Genomic DNA, 25987 nt, shown 5'->3' on the forward strand with positions numbered 1-25987 from the left:
CAGGAGGAAGAGGAAGGAGGAGTGGAAGATGAAGAAGGAAGAACAGACCGCTCAGAGCAGGAGAAGAGAGAGACAAGGCAGAGGAGGCTCCACAGGCAGGAGAGGCAGGGAGGAGGAGGAGAGGAGAGCAGGAGGTGAAGCTTCACACCCAGAACCACTCTCTGTCTCCTGGAGAGGAGAGGAGAGGAGAGGAGAGGAGAGGAAGAGGAAGAGGAAGAGGAAGAGGAAGAGGAAGAGGAGAGGGAGAGGAGAGGAGAGGAGAGGAGAGGAGAGGAGAGGAGAGGAGAGGAGAGGAGAGGAGAGGAGTTTATTAGTTTGTACACAAAGGGAAAGGAATTGTGTCAGAATGTGTAATTTTATTTAGTGTGTAATGATTATGAATCAGTAACTCTATATCCCTGTAAGTGTATGAATGTGTAACTTTAAAGACAATCCAGTCCAGTAGTGATGAGCGGGCCGACCCGTAACCCGCGGGTCCCGCGGGTCAACCCGCGGTGCGGGTGGTCGAGCCAGGATTTGAGCGGGTCAGCCGCTCTCACACGCAAAAAAAAAAAAAAAAAACCCTATTTTGAACAACATGCTTGTTTATTCAGCCCATGACAATGTTGTGCTACTGTAGACATTTAAAGCGACTTTGGGTACTTAAAAGAGCGCTATATAAATCTGAGCTATTATGATGATGATTATCTTTTTTTTTCCACCGCGGGTCGCGGGGCGGGTTGAGCCATAGATTTATATATGGGTTCGCGGGGCAGGTTGAGGCGGGTTGGGTTCCGTGGCGGGGCGGGGCACATCACTACAGTCCAGCCATCCACAGAAGGGGGTGTGTGTGTGCGTTAGGGGTTGGACGATATATCGATATATCGATATATCGCGATACTTTCTCCCGCGATAAATAATCGATATACTGCCGAAAAATATCGATATTATTATTATTATTCTTTTTTTTTTAATTTTTTTTTTAGTTTGTGATACGTTGTTTTTCCTACTCTATATTTGTGTAATGATGATTTTGAACTGTTTGGTGCTATTTTATGTGTTTATGAATTGAATACAAGGACTATCGTGATATATCGTTGGTGAATTTTCATGCAATATATCGTGATATCGCAATATATCGATATTTTCAGATATCGTGATATGGTGAAATTTCTTGAAATATATATCGAATATCGTGATATCGCAATATATCGAACATCGTCGAATATCGTGATATATATTGTTATCGTGGGCCTAATATCGTGATATATATTGTTATCGTGGGCCTAATATCGTGATATAAATCGTACCCATATCGTCCCACCCCTAGTGTGTGCGTGCGTGCGTGCGTGCGTGCGTGCGTGCGTGCGTGCGTGTCTCACCCCTGTGGAGACAGCTTGTCCAGCCAGCCACAGAGGATGGGTGCAGCGCGCTCAGAGCTGCAGGTGTAGCTGGCGTAGGGGGAGATGGTCAGGTCCTCCTCGGGGTCCCGTGGGGGGTGGAGGAGGTGGTGGGGGAGGGACAGGTAGCGTTGAGGAGGCGAGGGGTCACCTCCTCCACCCACGGTGCTGTAGCCCTGATGACCTTCTTGACCTCCTGCCTGAGTCAACCTCCTGGCCCACCAACGCCTCTGAGAGCTGAGACACGTTTAGCTTTGTTTACTTTATTAGCACATTGTGATATAAAATACATATCAGAAGAAAACTGTACAAGAAGAGGAAGAAGCCAACAGGCTTATTTAGAATCCTTTCCTTAATGGAGGAGGTCATTAAATAAGATACATTAAAAGGTCAATAAGACAACAATGCAAAAGCTGCTTGGATTAAAATGATACAAGCATGATAATGTAAAGTATGTTGTATTGCTTGTAAACTGTTAAGAGGTCGGTCATTGAGAGAGTCAAAAGGAGAGTGGAAAATGTTTTATCTCACTGCTTTCAACATAGAATTACTTTCTATGTACTTTCTAATTTCTCCCCACTAGAGGCAGGGCTCTGGATGGTTGCGTCGGTTGGTCTTTCCACCACTTTAGTTCCTAACAACATATCACTATGCTGTTCACCTTCATGTTACCCAGATGATGACCCTAATGACCCCCTCTAGTTCCATCATTACACCAAAAGACATTTATGATCATTTATATTTTATCTTATTTAAAAGTTGTTGCTGTTGTTTAAATATATATTTTAATACTTCAGTATGTGTACAATTTAAAGCCACCCTCTATCATGGCACATAAACAAATGATGATCATTAAATTAAATGTTCACTTTCTTCCATGTTTAGCCCCATTAATGAGAGCGTGGTGCTATGAACCACACCCACTTTGATCCTGTTTAGTCTTAAAACAGATCAGATGACAGGTATATTTACCCATGATCCTCAGCATGTTTATCCTCCAGTGTTTCCCTTCCCTCCATTTTGTTCCTGTCATCCTGAAAATCAGACAAAAACAGAGAAAATAAAAGAGGTGACAGTTTAGCTGTTGCTGTGAACAACTGATGTCAAACAGATGAAATGCAGTGAACGCTCTTCATGATTTTCAAGTGGGCCTCTGATCCAGAAAAGGTTGGAACAGTGTTGTAATGGTGATTTTTTTTAACTGATGGGGTGCTAGTTTAATGACATCACGCATTTTACTTTAATAATGTGTGATACATTTTTTACTTAGGTTTACTTTTTTTTTTACTTATGTCCCTGGAACAATATATTTTGAGATGGGGGTCTGCGGCCAAATACATATCTAAACATGTTCTCTACATCCTAACAGTATGTTGCTATTTTTTCATGTCAAGGACCCCCAAAATGATATGTATTTGGCCTCACAGAGCTGTCTCACCTCACAGAGCTGTCTCACCTCCTCACAGAGCTGTCTCACCTCACAGAGCTGTCTCACCTCACAGAGCTGTCTCACCTCACAGAGCTGTCTCACCTCACAGAGCTGTCTCACCTCCTCACAGAGCTGTCTCACCTCACAGAGCCGTCTCACCTCACAGAGCTGTCTCACCTCACAGAGCTGTCTCACCTCACAGAGCTGTCTCACCTCAGGTGTGTGTCTGTAGACAGTTTCACAGTAGGGGCTGATGTCCTCCTCAGGGTCGTCAGTGGAGGCTGAAAGGAAGAACATCAACATTTTACTGACAATATGGAAACTATTTATATACATTCATCTATACATTTATATACATTCATTTATATACATTAATCTATACATTTAACTCATTGAGTGCCATTCACGTGTTTCACGTGTTTTAACGCTATGGTGCAACGTGGCAATCCTGTGTTTCACATGAAAAAAGTAGTAAAAAAAGAAGAAAAAAAAATTTTCAGAACCCAAGATATCATTATCTGAAGATTTGCAGCTCCATCCACTCCTTGTTTAACTTATAACTGAAAAAGGCTGTATCTCGCTTCCTAAGCACTTTGTTTTTAATTTGAAAAAAATAAATATCTAAAATCGTACTGGCCAGAAATAGCCAGAAATAATTTGGGCACTCAATGAGTTAACTGACTACTAAAACAATATGAAAATGGACTGCATTTATATAAAGCTTTTCTCCAAAGCGCTTTACAATGTATGGTGTTTCTGTCGTTGAACACTGGACATTATGAATAAAATTACATTTCTGTTTGGCCTCTAGGCTTTGAAGTCACACAGGTGCAGATATGACTGTTTGCTTTTAATAATTGTTTCTGTTAATAAGTTTTGCTGATTTTGAACTCTAATGTGTCAGTGATGTTGTCTCCTGTTGTTTTTAAGTGTGCTGTTCCTTTAACCCACCAGTAAAGTAAGGTACAAGGGCAAGATTGACTAGCACTCGTCTAACAGACGGGTGCTATGGTAAAATAGGTGGTTGCTGTGATAAAACAGTGGTTGCTAAGGTCTACAACAGTGGTTGCTATGGTCTAAAACAGTGGTTGCTATGGTAAACAGGTGGTTACTATGGTAAAACCATGGTTACTAGGGTATAACAGGCGGTTGCTATGGTAAAAGAGGTGGTTGCTATGATAAAACAGTGGTTGCTATGGTCTAACATAGTGGTTGCTATGGTAAATATGTGGTTGCCATGGTAAAACCACGGTTGCTAGGGTCTAACAGGCCGTTGAAATGGTAAAAGAGGTGGTTGCTATGATAAAACAGTGGTTGCTATGGTCTAAAACAGTGGTTGCTATGGTAAACATGTGGTTGCTATGGTAAGACCACGGTTGCTAGGGTCTAACAGGCGGTTGCTATGGTAAAAGAGGTGGTTGCTATGATAAAACAGTGGTTGCTATGGTCTAAAACAATGGTTGCTATGGTAAATAGGTGGTTGCTAGGGGTAAAAACATGGTTGCTATGGTAAACAGGAGTGGTTGCCATGAGAAAATAGCGATTGCTAAGGTGCTTGCTATCATACACAAACAGACCAGCGGTTGCTAAGGTGGCTGCTACCATCCACAAACGGTCCAGCAGCAGACTGCTGCCATGGTAACGTCCACAAAAGTGTATACAAAAAAGACCAGCAGAGGTCCTGTTGCGCAGCAGCTCTCTGATTGGTTGAGCTCTGAAATAAAAGGGCTGCTCAGAGTGAAAGAGCTGCCAGTGTGTTGAAGACAGAGAGCAGAGAGGAGCAGACTCAGAGAGCTAGCACTACTACTATTACTAACTATAATAAAGATGGTTTCCAGCACCATGCAGAGCTCCATGACTCCACCCAACAACGTGGTCAGAGTCATCCTCCCCTCGCCGCCAAAGGCCCCGAAGAAGAGACGACGCCTTCAACGTCTGCCGCTCCGCTCGCTCTGCAGGCTCTACGGGACAGACGTTCGGCGCCACTTGGACTTTTCTGAAGCGTGTGAGATGGTTCTGAAGACCCCCGAGAACCAGCGGCTGCTCCCCCCGCCGCCAAACGCCCCGAAGATACACCTCCAGCGCCTGCCGCTGCGCTCGCCGCTCTCTGGGCCAGACGTCAAGCAGCGGTTGGACTTTTCTGAAGCGTGTGAGATGGTTCTGAAGACCCCCGAGAACCAGCGGCTGCTCCCCCCGCCGCCAAACGCCCCCAAGACACGCCGCCAGGCCCTGCCACTGCACTCGCTCTGCTGGACCCACCCACAGGTTCAGCTGAGGTTGGACTATTCTGAGGTGAATGACATCGGGGTGGATGATGATGACAGCATCTAGTCTGAGTCACACCACCAATCAACATGCTCCCTGGATGTGACATCATCATCCCGCCACCAATCAACATCCTCCCTGGATGTGACATCATTAACCCATTAAGACCTGGAACTGTGTCATTTTTAGATTTGAGCTAAAAAGCATTATTTTACACTTTGGGCTATTCAAAAATAGCAGATATACAAGCTCATAGCGCGGCACCGAGTGCCGTGCTATGAGCTTGTAGATCTGCTATTTTTGAAAAATCGTGAAAATGTGTGCAAATCTTTGAATATATATATTTTTAAAGCGAACATTTTTAACTCAAATCGTTGCTTCTGGGGTGTCCCTGGAACAAAATATTTTGATGGGGGTCCTCGGCCAAATACATATCATTCTGGGGGTCCTTGACATGAAAAAGATTGAGCACTACTGATATAGAAACACATTTTTTCAGAATACTGTTGAGATTTAGGAGACATGTAGAATCGGCTTCAGGTCAATGGGTTAAACAAGAGGAGGAGAGTCTAGTGGAGGACGCAGCTCCTCTGTGGACATTAAGACATTACAGACCTGGACAGACATCGTACCCAACAGACAATCGTTATCAACGGGCATCGGCCTAATGTTTGACAAATGTATATATTGCACTTGTGTTCAATGTATCAAACATGTTATGTATTATATTGTAAATAATAATTCCATCTAATAATTCAGGAGATTTCAAATAAATCCCAAACTATGACAAATCTAAATATTGCTTCCTGTTCAATGACAGTTGTGCTGGTCAGGCTTTGGATTTCATTTGGTTTATTTCTTTACACCAGGTTCACACAACGTTTATCCATGTTTTATTATCATTAAACCAAAACGGTCAAATCATTTAACACCTGGAAACACCCTTAAGGGGTCCTTGAAGGGGTTCCAGGGAGACCCCAGCTAAATGATTTAATTTCTAGAGTTCAGGCCTCTACGCGTCCCTCACACCTACGTCGCACCGCCGATCGACTGATATGCCCATATATGGAGATCCCTGATGTCATCAGTATATGCCCATATATGGAGGTCCCTGACCATATGGGCATGCTGATTTGTTTGCACCTGATGCCATGATGACACACTAGGGTTAGACAACACTAGGCATTTAACGGTATACTGTGTATTACGGTATTACAGTGGTATAAATAGCCACGGTATCTATGTATTTATTATTGTATATGAAGTCATTGCCATCTTGCCCACACACATATGGAAAGCGCAGAGCGGTTTCTCAGACCACTCACCCCGCCATGCCAAGTCTGTTTGGTAGAGCTCGCCTGCAATGGCAACGCATTCTCACTGCCAAGGAAATGTCTAGCTGGGTGCACCACATTCAGGTCTCCCTCTCTCCTAATGCTCAATGAATCAATAAATCTAATGCATCTCTGTAATTCTAATGTTCCTGTAATCAGCAGAAGTGAGAGTGTCAATTCTTGTGTCAATTATGTTTATATAAGACGTTAGTCTATTCAAACACAATGATTTGTGCTGTGCAATGCTATTCCCCCTGAACTACACACTATATATTTCATTAATCCATTGCGCATGAAATAAAGCACGGATTACAATCATTACGACCCAACAGGCTGTTTCACTTTCGCCGGTTTTCGATCGGCGATTTTCGATTGAGTTGAAATTTCTTTTTTGGGGGTAATGGGGGGGGGGGGGGGGGATTCTCGCCTGCCCTAAATGTAAATCCTGGGGACGCCACTGGAGCCCACTATTCAAAGTGGGACATTTTTGTGCCGATTATAAAGATTATGCAAAAATAATTGCGATTATGTAAAGGTTATGACAAGCCTATATACGGCAACTGTGTACATCACAGACACGACCAGACAAGCAAGATCAGATCAGATCCAGACTTACCTCTAGTTGATCCAGAGGAGTTGTTACTTAAAGTGCTGCAGCTGGAAATACAAATAAAACCAGCTATTAATATCTGATAGTAATATCTGACATTAATACTAATTAACCAGTTACAAGTCAGAGTATCTGATAGTAATATCTGACAGATTCATACAAATAAACCCAGTTAAGTCAGAGTATCTGATAGTTATATCTGACAGATTCATACAAATAAACCCAGTTAAGTCAGAGTATCTGTTAGTAATATCTGACAGATTCATACAAATAAACCCAGTTAAGTCAGAGTATCTGATAGTAATATCTGACAGATTCATACAAATAAACCCAGTTAAGTCAGAGTATCTGTTAGTAATATCTGGCATTAACCCATTAAGACCTGGAACTGTGTCATTTTTTGATTTGAGCTAAAAAGCATTATTTTACACTTTGGGCTATTCAAAAATAGCAGATCTACAAGCTCATAGCACGGCACCGAGTGCCGCGCTACAAGCTTGTAGATCTGCTATTTTTGAAAAATCGTGAAAATGTGTGCAAATCTTTCAATATAAATACTTTTAAAGCGAACATTTTTAACTCAAATCTTTGCTTTTGGGGGGTCCCTGGAACAACATATTTTGATGGGGGTCCGCGGCCAAATACATATCATTTTGGGGGTCCTTGACATGAAAAAGATTGAGCACCACTGATATAGAAACATATGTTTTTCAGAATACTGAGATTTAGGAGACATGTAGAATCGGCTTCAGGTCTCAATGGGTTACAGGCAGACAGACATTGACAGTGTGTTGTGTTGTTCTCAGTCGTACCTGTTCCTCTCGGGGGTTTTGTCCAGTGTGAGTCTGGGTGGGGGGAGGGGCGTGGCGAGGGGGGTGGAGCCACAGTAGATCTCGTTGGAGACCATCTCCATCCTTCCGGCGTCGCCACCGTTGTCATGGCGACGGGGCGGGGAGGAGGGGGAGGAGGGGGAGGAGGGGGAGGAGGAGAGAGGGCGGGAGGGGGCGTGTCTCTGCTCCGTCCCGCCTCCACGCGACGAAGAAGACGACGATGACAACGACGACGACAAGGAGGAAGAGGAGATGATGGGAGGATGAGGAGGCGGGCGGTTCAGCCTGGGGGGGACGGGGGGCGACGGACCCTCGGGGTCCGGCGACGACGGTGAACTTTGACCCCCGTGGTTCCGGGGCTGTCCGTGGGGGGGGCTGTCCGTGGTGGGGGTGGGGTCAGAGGTCAGGCCCTCCAGCACGGTGAAGCAGATGGACTCCTGGGACAGCCTGCGGGGGGCGCTAGGGGGCTCGGGCTCCTCCGCCCGGGGACAGGTGAAGTGGACGGGCGCCGTCCGGCGCCGGTTGAACACCGTCCTGGGTTTGGGGACCGGTTTGACCTGCGACCTTTGACCCGGCTCGGAGGAGGAGGAGGAGCCTCCAGGTAGGGCTGTGTCACAAGTTACGAGATTTGATGATTGATAATATTAACCCATTAAAACCCGGAACGCATATCTGTGTAACCACTTTAACCATTAATCTATACCTTGGGTATTCAAAAATAGCAGATCTACAAGCTCACAGCGCGGCACTCAGTGCAGCGCTGTGAGCTTGTAGATCTGCTATTTTTGAAAAGTCGAGAAAAGTTTTGCTAATCTTTGAATATATAGATTTTTTAAAGCGAAAAATGTTTAACTCAGATCTTTGGTTCTGGGGAGTCCCTGGAACAACATATTTTGAGATGGGGGTCCGTGGCCAAATACATATCATTTTGGGGGTCCTTGACATGAAAAACTTTGAGAACCACTGATTATAGCAACATTTTCTTTTAAAAAAAACTGTTTTTTTTTGGATTTGTATTTAGGAGACATTTGTAGAATCCCACAAGAAGCAAAGATTTGAGCAAATGTTTGCTTTAAAAATAGATATATAAAAAAATGTTCACAAACTTTCACGCTTTTAAAAATAGCAGATCTACAAGCTCATAGCGCGGCACTCGGTGTCGCGCTATGAGCTTGTAGATCTGCTATTTTCTTTAAAAGAAATCTAAAATGACACCGATGCGTTCCCCCGGTCTTAATGCATTAATTGTTATAGAAATAATTGCAATGAAACGATTTAATAGTGTTTTTGTCATTGAACAATGAAACATCATGAATAAACATTACATCATAAATAAATGCACAGGACAGATATGTCTTTCAACTTAAAGTTGTACAATGCAAAATCACAAATAACGATTTTTAGCAACCTCTGCTGGTCACTACCGTCACTGCATACAATTTCCATAGTCCTCGATTACCCAGAATTCCATTCGTTTTCACCGGAAGCCGGAAGCGTTTCAAAAAGCGATCTTTTAATTGTTTTATACTATCTACGGATCGTTTCTCTTAGCCAGTGGAGCATTAGTTACCATGAGCTGTGCTTTCTTTTTCTGTTCTTTTTCGATCTTCCAATCCTACATTCTCTTAAAATCAGTGTGAGGTTCCTTTTTGTTATTAGTGCGCTAGTTCCTGGCCAAACAGGAAACCGTTGCGGTAGTTCCTGGCCAAACAGGAAACCAGTGCATTTCCGCCTCCGTTTTCCGGCCAGATGACGTCATTTCCCCGGGAAAGTCCCCCCCTTCACCGTTCAATAGTAAATATATAAATAAAAGGCTTCCGGGGGTGAAATTCATGGAGTGGGTGTTGTGAAACTTTTGCCACTCACAAAAGATATACAATTTAACTTTATTTTAGTTGAAAACGTTACCTAGTATGCCTTTAAATATACAAAATAAAATGAAAATAGCAGAAATAGCTGATCTACACGCTTACAACGCGTCAAGCTTGTAGATCTGCTATTTCTGCTTTTTGAATGTTTGTTTTTATATACTTTTTAAATATACTCTTTGCATATTTGAACAAATGACTTAAATATACAAAGAATTTAAATAACAAAAATTATACTTAGAAATGTATTTAAAAACAAGCAGAAAATAGCTGATCTACAAGCTTACAACGCGTCAAGAAGTGACATGTTGTAAGCTTGTAGATCAGCTATTTCTGCTTGTTTTATATTTGAAAATGTATGAAAAACATGTCAACATAGAAACGATTATGACGATTATGCAAAATAATTGTGATTTTCTCAAATAATTGCCATTATAAATGTATGTCATCATTGTGACGGACTTACCTCCATTTGAGGCCTCGGTAGAGCTGGTAGTAGATCTCGTAGTAAAGGTCGTAGAGGTCATAGTAGAACCCGGGTCCGTCACCGTGGTGAAGTGGTTGGGGGAGGAGCTGTTTCGCAATATCTCAACATTCACGGAAGCTAGCTCCTGATTGGACGACTGGCTCCTCATGGGTCCCGCCTCCGGCGAAGTGAACGTCCGACTCGGACTGACAGCGGTCCAACGAGGGGACGTCCGTGGCTCCTCCTGCTGAGCTCCGATTGGCTCCCTGGCCTTCCGAGGCCGATCTCTTGCGGATCTGTGATTGGATGTAGCCGACCAAGCGCAGGATGCGCTTCCTGTGTCCCGTGGCGACGACGCCCAGGCTCACCAACGAATCATGGTCCAGGTGACTGACGTCTTCGGCCAATAAGAGGCCAGCTCGCTGGAACGTGTCCAGATACCTGAGGAGAGGAGAGGAGAGGAGAGGAGAGGAGAGGAGAGGAGAGGAGAGGAGAGGAGAGGAGTAAAATGTAAACTGTTTATTAGTGTTTGTGTGTAAACACCGGACATTCGGAGTTCGGGCTATGGGATCTGTCGTCATGATTACAGTCCTGCAGGCTATGGCATCTGTAGCGCCTGGCTACACTAACGTGGCTTAAACATGACCATAACAACAGCAGAACATGCAGACACTGGAAACGTATAAAGGACTTGGTTTAGTAGCCTGGTAAACCCTCCCTCCGGAAATCTCTTTTCCATTTGATTCCAGGAGTGAGTCTGGCATGAAGGCTTGTATGGGCGTTTCTAGTGCATTACCACATAACCGAGCCAATCAGCGTCCTCGCTCATTGTTTTGTGATTGACAGCGGGGGTAGGCCAATCAGGTGGAACCCGAGTGGTTCACACGTCATTAATCAATACACCTTTCATACAAGCTGCTCATTAACATCAAAGACAAACCAATTACTCCTGGTGATAATCACTGCAGCCTAAAGTGGCTTAATTGGACATCAAAGCTACATTACTCCCGCCCAGCTCCAGCCCACAGCCAAATTGCCCATATAGGTCTACAGGCCAGACTCACTCCTGAAATAAAATACAACACACACACACACACACACACACACACACACACACACACACACACACACACACACACACACACACACACACACACACACACACACACACACACACACACACACACACACACACACACACACACACACACACACACACAGTTTTATGAGCGGGAGGATGCTCATAGCGTGGCACTATGAGCTTGTAGCTCTGCTATTTTTGAAAAATCGTGATTTTTTATTTATTTTTTTTAGTATGTTGCTATGTCAGTGGTTCTCAAACTTTTTCATGTCAAGGACCCCCAAAATGATATGTATTTGGCCGTGGACCCCCATCTCAAAATATGTTGTTCCAGGGACCCCCAGAAGCACAGATCGGAGTTGAAAATGTTCACTTTAAAACATTAAAAGATTTGCACAAACGTTCCACGCAAAAAAAAATAAAAAATCAGATCTTCAAGCTCATAGCGCGGCACTATGAGCTTGAAGATCTGCTATTTTTAAATAGCCAAAGAAATGTTAAAATGACACAGGTGTTCCTGGTCTTAATGGTTTAAGGCTACAGTCAGTACTCACATCTCTGTTATGATTATGATTATGATTATGATTATGATTATTCATACCTCTCCAGGTGGATGACTGACAGGAAGGTCTCAACTGTTGTGCGTCCATCCAGCGTTGCCATAACGACCAACATTAGCCCGTGATTGGTTGTGGTCTCCAGCTGCAGGTAACCATGGTAACAGCCATCCCTGGCCTACAGTCACGCCCCCGGTAGGACCACGCCGTAGGTCCACATAGCAGCAACCAGAGGGTTCTAGGGATGGGATGATAGGAACATGACATTCATGATATTACCACGACAATCAAAATATGCTTTAAACTTACAAGTAAGACAGTTCACAACACTTGTAGATCTGCTTCCTGATTTTTGGTGAATCGATTTGTGTAGAGTGAAATAAGAGCGTACAAAATGTTCTCTTCACAGCGTATAGAGGGTTTAAGTGGTAGTGAATTTACAGCTCAACAAAAGCTCATTCCTAGAGTATGACAGAGGACAATTTCACCATAAATTTAAATCTCCACGATATGATTATTGGGAGTGTTTTTTTTATCAAGATAAACAATAATAATAACTATTATAGTTCCATCCCTACCAGGTACATGAGATCAGACATTAACACATTGATTGCCTAGATCGATTATATGCGTTCTTTCATTTTTTGGGGAAAATTCCACAGGGGGCGCCCTAACACAGCTTTGGAATGATCCATCGTCTCTCAGAGAAAAAAAATGTGGATGTGACATCATTCCAAAAAACGTCACTTCCACCCGCCCCAATGATGGGATTTTCAGAAAAACAGCTGTAACTCAGTTTCTTTTTTCTCCATTGAAAACCACCCGTTTTCAGTGGACCAAAGCTCCAAAATGGCGGATCGTGGAACTTGTCGTTCCCATGGATACACAGATCCTTCCGCCTATCACAGGAACCTTTTTCGTGTTTTTTTTTTACATAATGTCGGTTCCACAGCGTTTCAAATATCATCGGATTGAGGTAATTATACGCCGGCACGGGGATAGAAAACTATGTTTAATATCTTGGCAATCAATGTGTTAAGGTACAATAGATTATCAGCGTATCGTACATGAGATAAAGTGCATCAATGTATTTGTCAAGTTCAACAACCACATGGTCCACAAGGTTGTGTCATTCAGTGTTGTGTAGTAATGTGTGTCTGTGGTGTGTTGAACTGCAGTGGGAGGTGGAATGCACACACAACACATCTGATCTGAGGCAGAGTGAAGACTATGGCCACAGCAAGTGTAATGTTCCAGATAGAAAAGTCATCTTGGGCTCAAATTGAAGCTTATGAACTTGCTAAGTTTGATTATATACAGTATATACACATAATGCAGTGACGGTCACCATAAAGTGCTGGAAGATAATTGTTTTATATGATAATTTGTCATTCTAAAACAGAACGGCAAAAGGCCCCAGAGTCTTACTGTGCTGCTTCCCCCGTTTCAGCATACTGCATACGTATTACGCCTTAGTTCATACCTGTATGACTATTTATGACATTATAGTGATATAATAACAGAACTATTGATGTCATCATTGTGACATAGCAGAACTATTGATGTCATCATAGTGATATAATAACAGAACTATTGATGTCATCATTGTGATATAACAGAACTATTGATGTCATCATTGTGACATAGCAGAACTATGATGTCATCATAGTGATATAATAACAGAACTATTGATGTCATCATTGTGATATAACAGAACTATTTATGTCATCATTGAGATATAATAGCAGAACTATGATGTAATGATTGTGACATCAGAGAAGTGGCTGTGCCCTGGAGGCCAAGGGAGAAGATGGCATCACCCTGACCTTTGCCGCCCTCAGGGTCACGACCCCCGGCCCTTCCAGCCAACTAAAACCACAGAGTGAGAACAAAGAGTGATGTCAGCAACGTTACGGACACACTCTGCTCTGTGTCCCTGTGTGTGTGTGTGTGTGTGTGTGTGTGTGTGTGTGTGTGTGTGTGTGTGTGTGTGTGTGTGTGTGTGGTTTTCAACACAGAGCTGTTTGAACACACAGGTTGTCATGCCGTTCAGAACTAGCCTGGTAAACCCTCCCTCCGGAAATCTCATTTCCATTTGATTTCAGGAGTGAGTCTGGCCTGATCCGCCTGTCTGCAATATTGGCTGTGCTGGAGTTGGGCGGGAGTAATACCGTTGACTGACAACCCCTTCAGCCAATGATAATTTTTCCCCTTCAGCCAATCAGCAGTTCACCAGTCTTAATGTGACGCGACGGGACTTTTGAGACAGCCATACCCAAAATGGGTTGCCTTTTTCGGGTACAATGGTGTCACTGCCCGCCCCTACCGGTTCTCTAATTATTATTTTTTAAATAGGCTTTGTCATGATTAATTGACCACATATATGAAGTTAAACAACTAAATTCTATCCAAACGATATCTTATAAGTAAATTCCGTGCCTCAAAATAGAAGTTAGAGAGCTTTTTGAAGTAAAAAAATAGCGGAGAATTGGCCGCACAAGAAAAAGATGGCTGCCGTTCGTGTTTTGGGCTCACTCGAACTCGCCACCTGATTGGCCAACGTAAGCTGTCAATCACAGAACAATGAGCGACGACGCTGATAGGCCCGGCCGTTTGGCATACAGAGCCAATATTGCAGAAAGGCGGATCATGCCAGACTCACTCCTGAAATCAAATGGAAATGAGATTTCCGGAGGGAGGGTTTACCAGGCTAGTTCAGAACATCAAACAACTAGAAAGGGCCAAATCTCCTTTCACATGATTTTTTTGAAAATAGCAGCGATGCAACATGTTGTAAGCTTACAACATGCACTCATCATGACCATCTGAGCAGCCATCAGCCGGAGCGAAGCTGAAACTGAAAGCTCTCCTCCCATTCAGACCATAGCAGGCCGTTATCAGTAGCTCAGTGGTCAGTCTGCTAATCAGAGGGTCACTGGTCCATCTACCTGTCAGACTGACCCTGAGCAAGACTCTTGACCCCCTAAAAACCCCCCCACTGAGCACTCACCAAAAAGCCATCTGAGCAAGACATCTGCTGGGTGAACAGTACAATACAATACCCCCCCTCCCCCCTGCTCCCACACTGAACCTGTCTGTCTGTCTGTAAATGGTAAAAAGGGTAAATGGTGCATTTATATAGAGCTTTTATCCAAAGCGCTTTACATAGATTGTGCATTACATTCACCCATTCACACACACATTCACACACACATTCACACACATTCTCACACACACACATTCACACATCGATGGAGGAGTAAACCATGCAAGGCACCAACCTGCTCATCTGGAGCAATTAGGGGTTCAGTGTCTTGCTCAAGGACACTTTGACACTAACTCTGGGGGAACCTTGCGGTTTCCAGTTCACCCTACCCGGTCACTCTACCCCTGAGCCACTGCCGCCCCTGTCTTACCCTGAACCTGTCTGTGTGACTAGGTTGACCGGTACAACCACTGTCTGTCTGTGACTAGGTTGACCGGTACAACCACTGTCTGTCTGTGACTAGGTTGACCGGTACAACCACTGTCTGTCTGTGACTAGGTTGACCGGTACAACCACTGTCTGTCTGTGACTAGGTTGACCGGTACAACCTCTGTCTGTCTGTCTGTCTGTCTGTCTGTCTGTCTGTCGTTGTCAAAGAAGAGAGAACAAAGAGACACACACACAGGATACAGGGGAAGGACAGGAGTGGGGCGAGGTACACTGTCTTGTGGGAGGGGTGGGGATTGTGTGTGTGTGTGTGTGTGTGTGTGTGTGTGTGTGTGTGTGTGTGTGTGTGTGTGTGTGTGTGTGTGTGTGTGTGTGTGTGTGTGTGTGTGTGTGTGTGTGTGTGTGTGTGTGTGTGTGTGTGTGTGTGGGGGTTAATGATAAATGTGTGTGGACACTTCCTCTGGAATGTGTTGAGTTGTATCAGATGTACAGTATTTCTAGGACAGAAGTAACAGTAGGTACAGTAGGTACAGTAGGTACAGTGGTAGCACTGCAGTGCAAACTGCTGGTATTTGAGGACATTCTATTCCATGGAACCAAAACATCAGTCACAAGCTGTCAGTCAGTTGTCATTTCAACTAAGTCACATCGGTCACAATGACATAACCAGTAATTTACACAACACAACACAACGTAACACAACATACAACACACCACAATGTAACACAACACAACACAATGTAACACAACACAACACAACGTAGCACAACATACAACACACCACAATGTAACACAACACAACACAATGTAACACAACACAACACAACGTAACACAACATACAACACACCACAATGTAACACAACACAACACAACACAATGTAACACAACACACCACAATGTAACACAACACAACGTAACACAACATACAACACACCACAATGTAACACAACACAACACAATGTAACACAACACAACACAACACAATGTAACACAACACAACGTAACACAACATACAACACAACACAACACAACACAACCACAACCAAATATAAATCCTTTTACTGGTATTTACACTCTTAAAGGTGAACAAATTGAGCTGTTCACATCTTATAAATACCTGGGCATTTGGCTAGATCTCATTTAAGGTTCATGTGGAGAACCTAATCAAAACATTAAGAGGACAAATTGGCTTCCTTTACAGAAACAGGTCCTGTTTTTCTTTTACCAGCAGAAAGACTATTGTTCAATCTGTAATAATGTCTGTATTTGATTATGGGGATACACTGTATATGCATGATTCACTCTCCACACTGAAGCCTCTGGATGCAGTCTACCACAGTGCTTTGTGTTTTATTACTGGTGATGATTATCTCACCCATCACTGTATTTTATATGATAAAGTGATGACTATCTCACCCATCACTGTATTTTATATGATAAAGTGATGACTATCTCACCCATCACTGTATTTTATATGATAAAGTGGGTTGGCCATCTCTCACAGTTCGTAGAGAGCAACATTGTATTTTATTTATTTATAAGGCCTTTTGTGGTAAACTTCCTTTATACCTAACCTCGCTTTTGGAACCAAAGGTTACTGGTCACTCAACACGTTCACAAACACACATTAGATATACCAGTCCACGTAAGAGCAGTGAACAAGGAAAAACTGCATTCATGTATTATGCTCCACACAAATGGAACAAACTTCAGGACTCTCTGAAACTGGTGTGATTGGTCTCAATAGTGACATTCAGGGTGCTTCTTGAGGACACACTACATAGTGACTGTACCTGTTTCATGTAACACTATGTTTATTTGCATCTGATTTTTAAATCTCTGTGTTGTTATCCATGTCCTCACTGTATTGTCTGATTCACCGCCTTTTGCGATTATTTTAATGTTGTTTTATGCTTCTGCTTTTCTTTTTTGCTTTATTGTTAAATTAGCTGTGACATTGTAATGTGATTCAAATGTTTGTTATCAGGGCGTCCTTGAAAAAGAGAGCTTGCTCTCAATGGGTTTCCCTGAATAAATAAAGGAAAAAGAAAGAAAGAAAGAACACAACACAACGTAACACAACATACAACACAACACAACGTAACACAACATACAACACAACACAACACAACACAACACAACGTAACACAACATACAACACAACACAACGTAAAACAACATACAACACAACACAACACAACACAACACAACGTAACACAACATACAACACAACACAACGTAAAACAACATACAACACAACACAACACAACACAACACAACGTAACACAACATACAACACAACACAACGTAACACAACATAAAGCACAACACAACACAACACAACGTAACACAGCACAACACAACACAACACAAAAAAACACCCTCCCAGCCTGTCTCTCTCTCTCTCTCTCTCTCTCTAGTCCCCCTCTCCTGTAGGGTACACTCTGCCACCTCCTGTTCTCTATTTAATGCTCCTCCTTGGCAACATTATCCACAACCATCACATTCAGTATCACTGCTATATATGCAGATGACACGCAATTATACGTCCCACTACAACCCGGTGTTACGTCTCTTATCACGTCTCTCCGATATTAAGTGCTGGATGTCAGATTCAACATGAAGGAGGCGGCCCGTAACTTGGGTGTGCTCTTCCATTCTGGCCTCTCTTTTATTCCCCAAGTGACACCAACTGTTCAAACATGCCAGCTAAGGAATATAGCCAGAGTCAAAAGTTTCCTGTCAGCTGCAGATTTAGAAAAGGTAATTCATGCTTTTACTTCTTGTCGTTTAGGTTATTGTAACTCCATTTATTACGGCCTCCAATTAGTACAGAACTCAGCTGCCAGACTGACTTATTTCTGGCAGTTTGGCTCTGAGTGCCAGAGCCAAAATTCATTGTAAAAAAAAGTGCTTAGGAGCCGAGATACAGCCTTTTTCAGTAAGAAGTTAAACAAGAAGTGAATGGAGCAGAACATTTTCAAATCATGATATCTTGGGTTCTGAATTTGTTTTCCCAAAAATAAATACAAATAAATTAACGTCCAGTGGCACAGGGCCTATGATACAACGGACGTCGGATGTCTTAGACGTCCAGTGGCACTGAATGAGTTAACCAACTCCAAGAAACGTGACCATATCCCCCATCTTAGCTGCTCTTCACTGGTTACCCGTTGATTTCAGAATTGATTTTAAGATTTTAATCATGACCTTCAAAGCTGTGAATGGACAAGGTCAATGGTGTGTGTGTGTGTGTGTGTGTGTGTGTGTGTGTGTGTGTGTGTGTGTGTGTGTGTGTGTGTGTGTGTGTGTGTGTGTGTGTGTGTTATCCATGTCATTTCTCTAACTTGACGTCCAAATAAATAAAATAAAATCAGCCTGTCTCTCTCTCAGTCAGTGAGGCCTACAGCCTGTCTCTCTCTCAGTCAGTGAGGCCTACAGCCTGTCTCTCTCTCAGTCAGTGAGGCCTACAGCCTGTCTCTCTCTCAGTCAGTGAGGCCTACAGCCTGTCTCTCTCTCAGTCAGTGAGGCCTACAGCCTGTCTCTCTCTCAGTCAGTGAGGCCTACAGCCTGTCTCTCTCTCAGTCAGTGAGGCCTACAGCCTGTCTCTCTCTCAGTCAGTGAGGCCTACAGCCTGTCTCTCTCTCAGTCAGTGAGGCCTACAGAACAACAATGGCAGGAAGACTAGAGTCCTCCGCCTCAGAGGGGGGGGGGGGGGGGGGGGGAGAAGGAGGGGGGAGAGGAAAGGAAAGAGGAAGGGAGAGGCAGAGGGAGGAAGAGCCAGAGAGAGAGACACACAGAGAGACAGACAGATGGAGGGAGGAGGTGTGTATAATAAATTATGTGGAACAATGAGTGTCATTGTTTAAATTCCAGGCTAACAGGCTAGCTGATTAGCTAGCCTGTGTTGCAGACCTGTTCAATAGATCAGGAATCTTCAATGTTTTTCAGCCAAGGACCCCTCAGCTGAGAGAGAGATGAAGCAGGGACCCCTTAGCTGAGAGACAGATGAAGCAGGGACCCCTTAGCTGAGAGACAGATGAAGCAGGGACCCCTTAACTGAGAGACAGATGAAGCAGGGACCCCTTAGCTGAGAGAGAGATGAAGCAGAGACCCCTTAGCTGAGAGAGAGATGAAGCAGGGACCCCTTAGCTGAGAGAGAGATGAAGCAGAGACCCCTTAGCTGAGAGAGATGAAGCAGGGACCCCCCTCTACATATTGTATAACATTGTGTTTCAGATTAAACTTTTTCATACATTTCATAGATAGCTCCATAGAGTTGTTCGACAGACACTATCATCAGTGTTGTAGTAGTACAGAGCCAAAGGTCAGCTTTAGTAAGTATTGACAGTTTTAAGTGGTTCAGAAAAAAGTCAAATCATGGCTTTTATAAAATGTTGCAGAATAGCCTGTCCATATATGGGCAACTGGCTGCCCCCACCTTCACTTAAATGCGGCCCACAGGCTAATATCGGAATAACGATATATTATTGATGTCAGCTGTTACAACATGACCCGCTTTAATTAGTTCAGTCTATATTATAGTAGCTTAATGACAAGTATTAAAATTATATTGTCTTTCGTATGTCCAATGTATCTGTATTTAAGATACATAATACTAAATGCATTTGAAATTAAATAAAAACTTTCCAGGAGTCCAATTCAAAAATAGCTAAATTAGCACATAAAAAACGCGTCGCAGTTGAGCTTGTAGATCGGCTATTTTTGCTACTTTTGTGTGACATAGTATGGCGAAGTACGGCATTAATTTACGATAAAAATACCCGACATTATATGCAATGTGTTCCTCTGGAGTGAGAGTGTAAATATAGTGGCCCTCTACATCATCAAAGTTGTATCACTGCGTAGTCTATTGTTTATCTAATGTTGTGTTGATGCTGTTTTTACAGTTTTTGGTTTATAGTGTCTGTGTTATTGATGTTCTAAAGCCTGCTCTCTGTTGTCATGTTGTGTTGTCTAAAACCAAAGACCACACAATGGAAACAACCCACTGACTTTATAGTGTCTGTGAGAGGAGGCATGTGGTTTTATTTTAATCATAATAACGTCACATCAATCAAATCAAAAGCTATGTAGGCGGTCCTGTCCTGTCCTTATGGGTCCAGATCTAGTCTCTGTGTCCACATGAAGTGAAGCCTGCAACTATGAAAACATGCACGTGTGTGTAAATAAGAAAAAGAGGTTGCGCATCAACAATGGGTTTTCTCAGTGGAGTGCTAGACCCAAATTCAGTATACATATAAAAAAAAAGGAATAAAAAAAAGTCCAAAAAGGTAGCACATCCAAAAATTTCAATTAAATACACACATTTCCACTTTTTTTATTGGCACACCAATAAAATGCTTACGCGTTTCGGCTATGAGCCTTCCTCAGAGCATGCACGAGCATGCACGTGTGTGTGTGTGTGTGTGTGTGTGTGTGTGTGTGTGTGTGTGTGTGTGTGTGTGTGTGTGTGTGTGTGTGTGTGTGTGTGTGTGTGTGTGTGTGTGTGTGTGTGTGTGTGTGTGTGTGTGTGTGTGTGTGTTAGGGGTGTAACGATACGTTTTAACAACGATTCGATACGTATCACGATACTTGGTTGTCGATACGATACATGAACGATACAGGTTCATTTAGAACGATACGATACGTTTCGATTCAGTGATTTAGTCGATACGATACATGAACGATACAGGTTAATTTAGAACGATACGATTCGATTCAGTGATTTAAAATCGATAAAGTAACTATTTATTTACCCAAAAATTCTGTGTGAAAAATAAATACCTGGATACCGGATATAAACCCCTCTTTCTCTTTTTTTCTTCTTAAAAGTACTTAGTATTGATAAAATTGATTATTTGCATAACAAAACGATTCGATACGATACAAAGTCAAACGATACAATATTTAGCTGTTTGCATATCAATATAGTAGATCGTTGAAAATTCTAAAAAACGATTTTTCGATGCAGTTACTATATCGTTACACCTCTAGTGTGTGTGTGTGTGTGTGTGTGTGTGTGTGTGTGTGTGTGTGTGTGTGTGTGTGTGTGTGTGTGTGTAGGAGTAGGACTGTATCCTACACACCAACTGCTGTAACAACTTGAACCCCAGCATCCATAATCTCGAGGGAAGATTCGCCAAAAATAGCTGATCTTGTATATTTTCGTGGGCTGTGGAACGCTCTCTGTTCAGATGAAGACAACATCAAATAGCTCTGATGTTCTCTCGCCCTGAGGCCACAAACATCTGACCTCTGACCTGCCTGTGCTTTGTTCAGAGCTAAACACCCTGACCCCTGATCTCTGACCTCTGACCCTAGCTCTGCTCTCAGGGAAAACAACATGAAGAGGAAGATGATGACTGTGTTGGTGATGAAGGTCACACTGTAATGTAGAAAGGTCAACCATCAATTTTATAAATACTTTCATTTATTTCTATCTCTGTATGAGTGATCAGTAGGACAGCTGAGAGAGATACACTGTAGAATTGATTTAAAAATACTGTTGGTCTATATTGAAGCTTTGAATGGTTTAAGGGCCAAAATATATTTGTGATCTTGTGGGATATCATGAACCATTTCTGCTGCCTCTCTTATTTATTTTAAAACACAAATAAAGACATTTCCGTTTGTCTCTGCCGTTGATTGAGTTACTTTTCTTTTTCTTTCCTTCTGCACTGGAACTGTCAGTTAGTTAGTTTTATATTGTATCCTAATGTCATTTTATAATTGTGTTTCCTTTGCTTGATGTTCTGTGTAAAGATACTAGAGGGAGCATAAACAATCAAAAGCACATCGAATCACCTTGTTGTTGAAGTGATATACAACTAAACATGCCTTGCCTTATAGCACCAGTAAACATAGATCTATAGAACCAGTAAACATAGATCTAGCACCAGTAAACATAGATCTATAGCACCAGTAAACATAGATCTATCTAGCACCAGTAAACATAGATCTAGCACCAGTAAACAGAGGACGTCCGCGAGATCTGCCGTTAGACGGAGCCCACATAGGAGACCATTAGTGTATCATTTCCTCACCTCTAGAGGCGATCTTCCTAAATGAACCATCTTTGTCCCAAATCAGCCAGGGGACATAATATACTCTAGCCTTGATCCAGAGAAGACTAAACACTGTATCTGGACAAAATGCACACACACACACACACACACACACACACACACACACACACACACACACACACACACACACACACACACACACACACACACACACACACACACACACACACACACACACACACACACACACACACACACACACACACACACACACACACACACAGCTCATAAACCACAGTCTGAGTGATGTAACCCACAAAGGTTGGCTCATCCAACCTTCCTCTATCTTCATCTACTCTTCTTGTCTAAACATTATAACAATGTTGAGACTATAATTCACTGTCATTCATTTAGTTTAGGACATTCTAATTTCTAAAAAGCTCATTTGCTAGCATAAATGTTTCATTTCCAACCATTTACAATGACAGGGCATTTATCTAGAGTGACTTACAGTAAACAAGGTAAACACACACATAGAATCTATAGGATCATAGAATACAGAGACAGTGTAGTGTCTCAGTAAACTATAGGATCATAGAATACAGAGAGACAGTGTAGTGTCTCAGTAAACTATAGGATCATAGAATACAGAGACAGTGTAGTGTCTCAGTAAACTATAGGATCATAGAATACAGAGAGACAGTGTAGTGTCTCAGTAAACTATAGGATCATAGAATACAGAGACAGTGTAGTGTCTCAGTAAACTATAGGATCATAGAATACAGAGAGACAGTGTAGTGTCTCAGTAAACTATAGGATCATAGAATACAGAGACAGTGTAGTGTCTCAGTAAACTATAGGATCATAGAATACAGAGACAGTGTAGTGTCTCAGTAAACTATAGGATCATAGAATACAGAGACAGTGTAGTGTCTCAGTAAACTATAGGATCATAGAATACAGAGACAGTGTAGTGTCTCAGTAAACTATAGGATCATAGAATACAGAGACAGTGTAGTGTCTCAGTAAACTATAGGATCATAGAATACAGAGACAGTGTAGTGTCTCAGTAAACTATAGGATCATAGAATACAGAGAGACAGTGTAGTGTCTCAGTAAACTATAGGATCATAGAATACAGAGAGACAGTGTAGTGTCTCAGTAAACTATAGGATCATAGAATACAGAGACAGTGTAGTGTCTCAGTAAACTATAGGATCATAGAATACAGAGAGACAGTGTAGTGTCTCAGTAAACTATAGGATCATAGAATACAGAGACAGTGTAGTGTCTCAGTAAACTATAGGATCATAGAATACAGAGAGACAGTGTAGTGTCTCAGTAAACTATAGGATCATAGAATACAGAGACAGTGTAGTGTCTCAGTAAACTATAGGATCATAGAATACAGAGACAGTGTAGTGTCTCAGTAAACTATAGGATCATAGAATACAGAGACAGTGTAGTGTCTCAGTAAACTATAGGATCATAGAATACAGAGACAGTGTAGTGTCTCAGTAAACTATAGGATCATAGAATACAGAGAGACAGTGTAGTGTCTCAGTAAACTATAGGATCATAGAATACAGAGAGACAGTGTAGTGTCTCAGTAAACTATAGGATCATAGAATACAGAGAGACAGTGTAGTGTCTCAGTAAACTATAGGATCATAGAATACAGAGACAGTGTAGTGTCTCAGTAAACTATAGGATCATAGAATACAGAGAGACAGTGTAGTGTCTCAGTAAACTATAGGATCATAGAATACAGAGAGACAGTGTAGTGTCTCAGTAAACTATAGGATCATAGAATACAGAGACAGTGTAGTGTCTCAGTAAACTATAGGATCATAGAATACAGAGAGACAGTGTAGTGTCTCAGTAAACTATAGGATCATAGAATACAGAGACAGTGTAGTGTCTCAGTAAACTATAGGATCATAGAATACAGAGACAGTGTAGTGTCTCAGTAAACTATAGGATCATAGAATACAGAGACAGTGTAGTGTCTCAGTAAACTATAGGATCATAGAATACAGAGAGACAGTGTAGTGTCTCAGTAAACTATAGGATCATAGAATACAGAGACAGTGTAGTGTCTCAGTAAACTATAGGATCATAGAATACAGAGACAGTGTAGTGTCTCAGTAAACTATAGGATCATAGAATACAGAGACAGTGTAGTGTCTCAGTAAACTATAGGATCATAGAATACAGAGACAGTGTAGTGTCTCAGTAAACTATAGGATCATAGAATACAGAGAGACAGTGTAGTGTCTCAGTAAACTATAGGATCATAGAATACAGAGAGACAGTGTAGTGTCTCAGTAAACTATAGGATCATAGAATACAGAGAGACAGTGTAGTGTCTCAGTAAACTATAGGATCATAGAATACAGAGACAGTGTAGTGTCTCAGTAAACTATAGGATCATAGAATACAGAGACAGTGTAGTGTCTCAGTAAACTATAGGATCATAGAATACAGAGACAGTGTAGTGTCTCAGTAAACTATAGGATCATAGAATACATAGAGACAGTGTAGTGTCTCAGTAAACTATAGGATCATAGAATACAGAGACAGTGTAGTGTCTCAGTAAACTATAGCATCATAGAATACAGAGAGACAGTGTAGTGTCTCAGTAAACTATAGGATCATAGAATACAGAGAGACAGTGTAGTGTCTCAGTAAACTATAGGATCATAGAATACAGAGAGACAGTGTATTGTCTCAGTAAACTATAGGATCATAGAATACAGAGAGATAGTGTAGTGTCTCAGTAAACTATAGGATCATAGAATACAGAGACAGTGTAGTGTCTCAGTAAACTATAGGATCATAGAATACAGAGAGACAGTGTAGTGTCTCAGTAAACTATAGGATCATAGAATACAGAGACAGTGTAGTGTCTCAGTAAACTATAGGATCATAGAATACAGAGAGACAGTGTAGTGTCTCAGTAAACTATAGGATCATAGAATACAGAGACAGTGTAGTGTCTCAGTAAACTATAGGATCATAGAATACAGAGAGACAGTGTAGTGTCTCAGTAAACTATAGGATCATAGGTAAACCAAGAACCTAGAATGAGTCTAAACAATATTACTATATCAAAAAGTAATAATCTGTACATTGAAACTATAGAAACTATAGGATACCAGGTCAACAAATGAATCTAGCATCTGTCTAAAACTCTAAATAACATGCTATCTAAATGACATTTGAACCTGTGCATGGTCGTCATAACTAGGTCAAGTGCTGAAATCTATGCCTCAACAAAACATGTAACTTATACATAGTATACTGTATACAGTATAAAAACATACATACCATTATACCTGAGTTTACAACTAAGGTGAGGTTAGTCAACTATTCAGTGTGCTATACTGTTAACCACATGGCTCAATCACCATCAGAATCATCTTTATTGTCACATGACAATCTAATGTGTATAAAGTGGGTGAAACAAGCTCCATGGTTTGTGTTACTTTCAGAATGAAGAACAGAAAAAGAAGAGGGGAACAGGCGGGCAAAGGGGGAAAAATAAAAATAAAGACAGTTAAAGAAAACATGTCAAAGGCATATATACACATAGCATAGAGTACAGAAATCCTGACGTCACTCCCACTAGCCCTGGGTCGCGGAAGTAGTTTTTCTATTGGAAATACCATAAGGTCATCTTAGCCTCACGTCATATAAGAACTGT

General features: G+C 42.0%; 1 protein-coding gene across 1 annotated transcript in view; it reads right to left on the reverse strand.

The window, feature by feature from the left end:
• The window catches only part of arap3 (ArfGAP with RhoGAP domain, ankyrin repeat and PH domain 3), a 64978-nt gene that overhangs the window by 36518 nt on the left and 2473 nt on the right, over window positions 1-25987 (reverse strand). Inside the window, 8 exon segments of the mRNA XM_080415687.1 lie at window positions 1362-1616; window positions 2352-2413; window positions 3022-3089; window positions 7024-7064; window positions 7830-8454; window positions 10182-10332; window positions 10334-10622; window positions 11864-12057. Of these exon segments, the coding sequence (XP_080271813.1) occupies window positions 1362-1616; window positions 2352-2413; window positions 3022-3089; window positions 7024-7064; window positions 7830-8454; window positions 10182-10332; window positions 10334-10622; window positions 11864-11937 (1565 nt within the window). The 5' untranslated portion in view covers window positions 11938-12057.

Source organism: Gymnoscopelus braueri, assembly GCF_963280865.1.
Source record: "Gymnoscopelus braueri genome assembly, chromosome: 20".
In the NCBI taxonomy this organism is placed as follows: Eukaryota; Metazoa; Chordata; class Actinopteri; order Myctophiformes; family Myctophidae; genus Gymnoscopelus; species Gymnoscopelus braueri.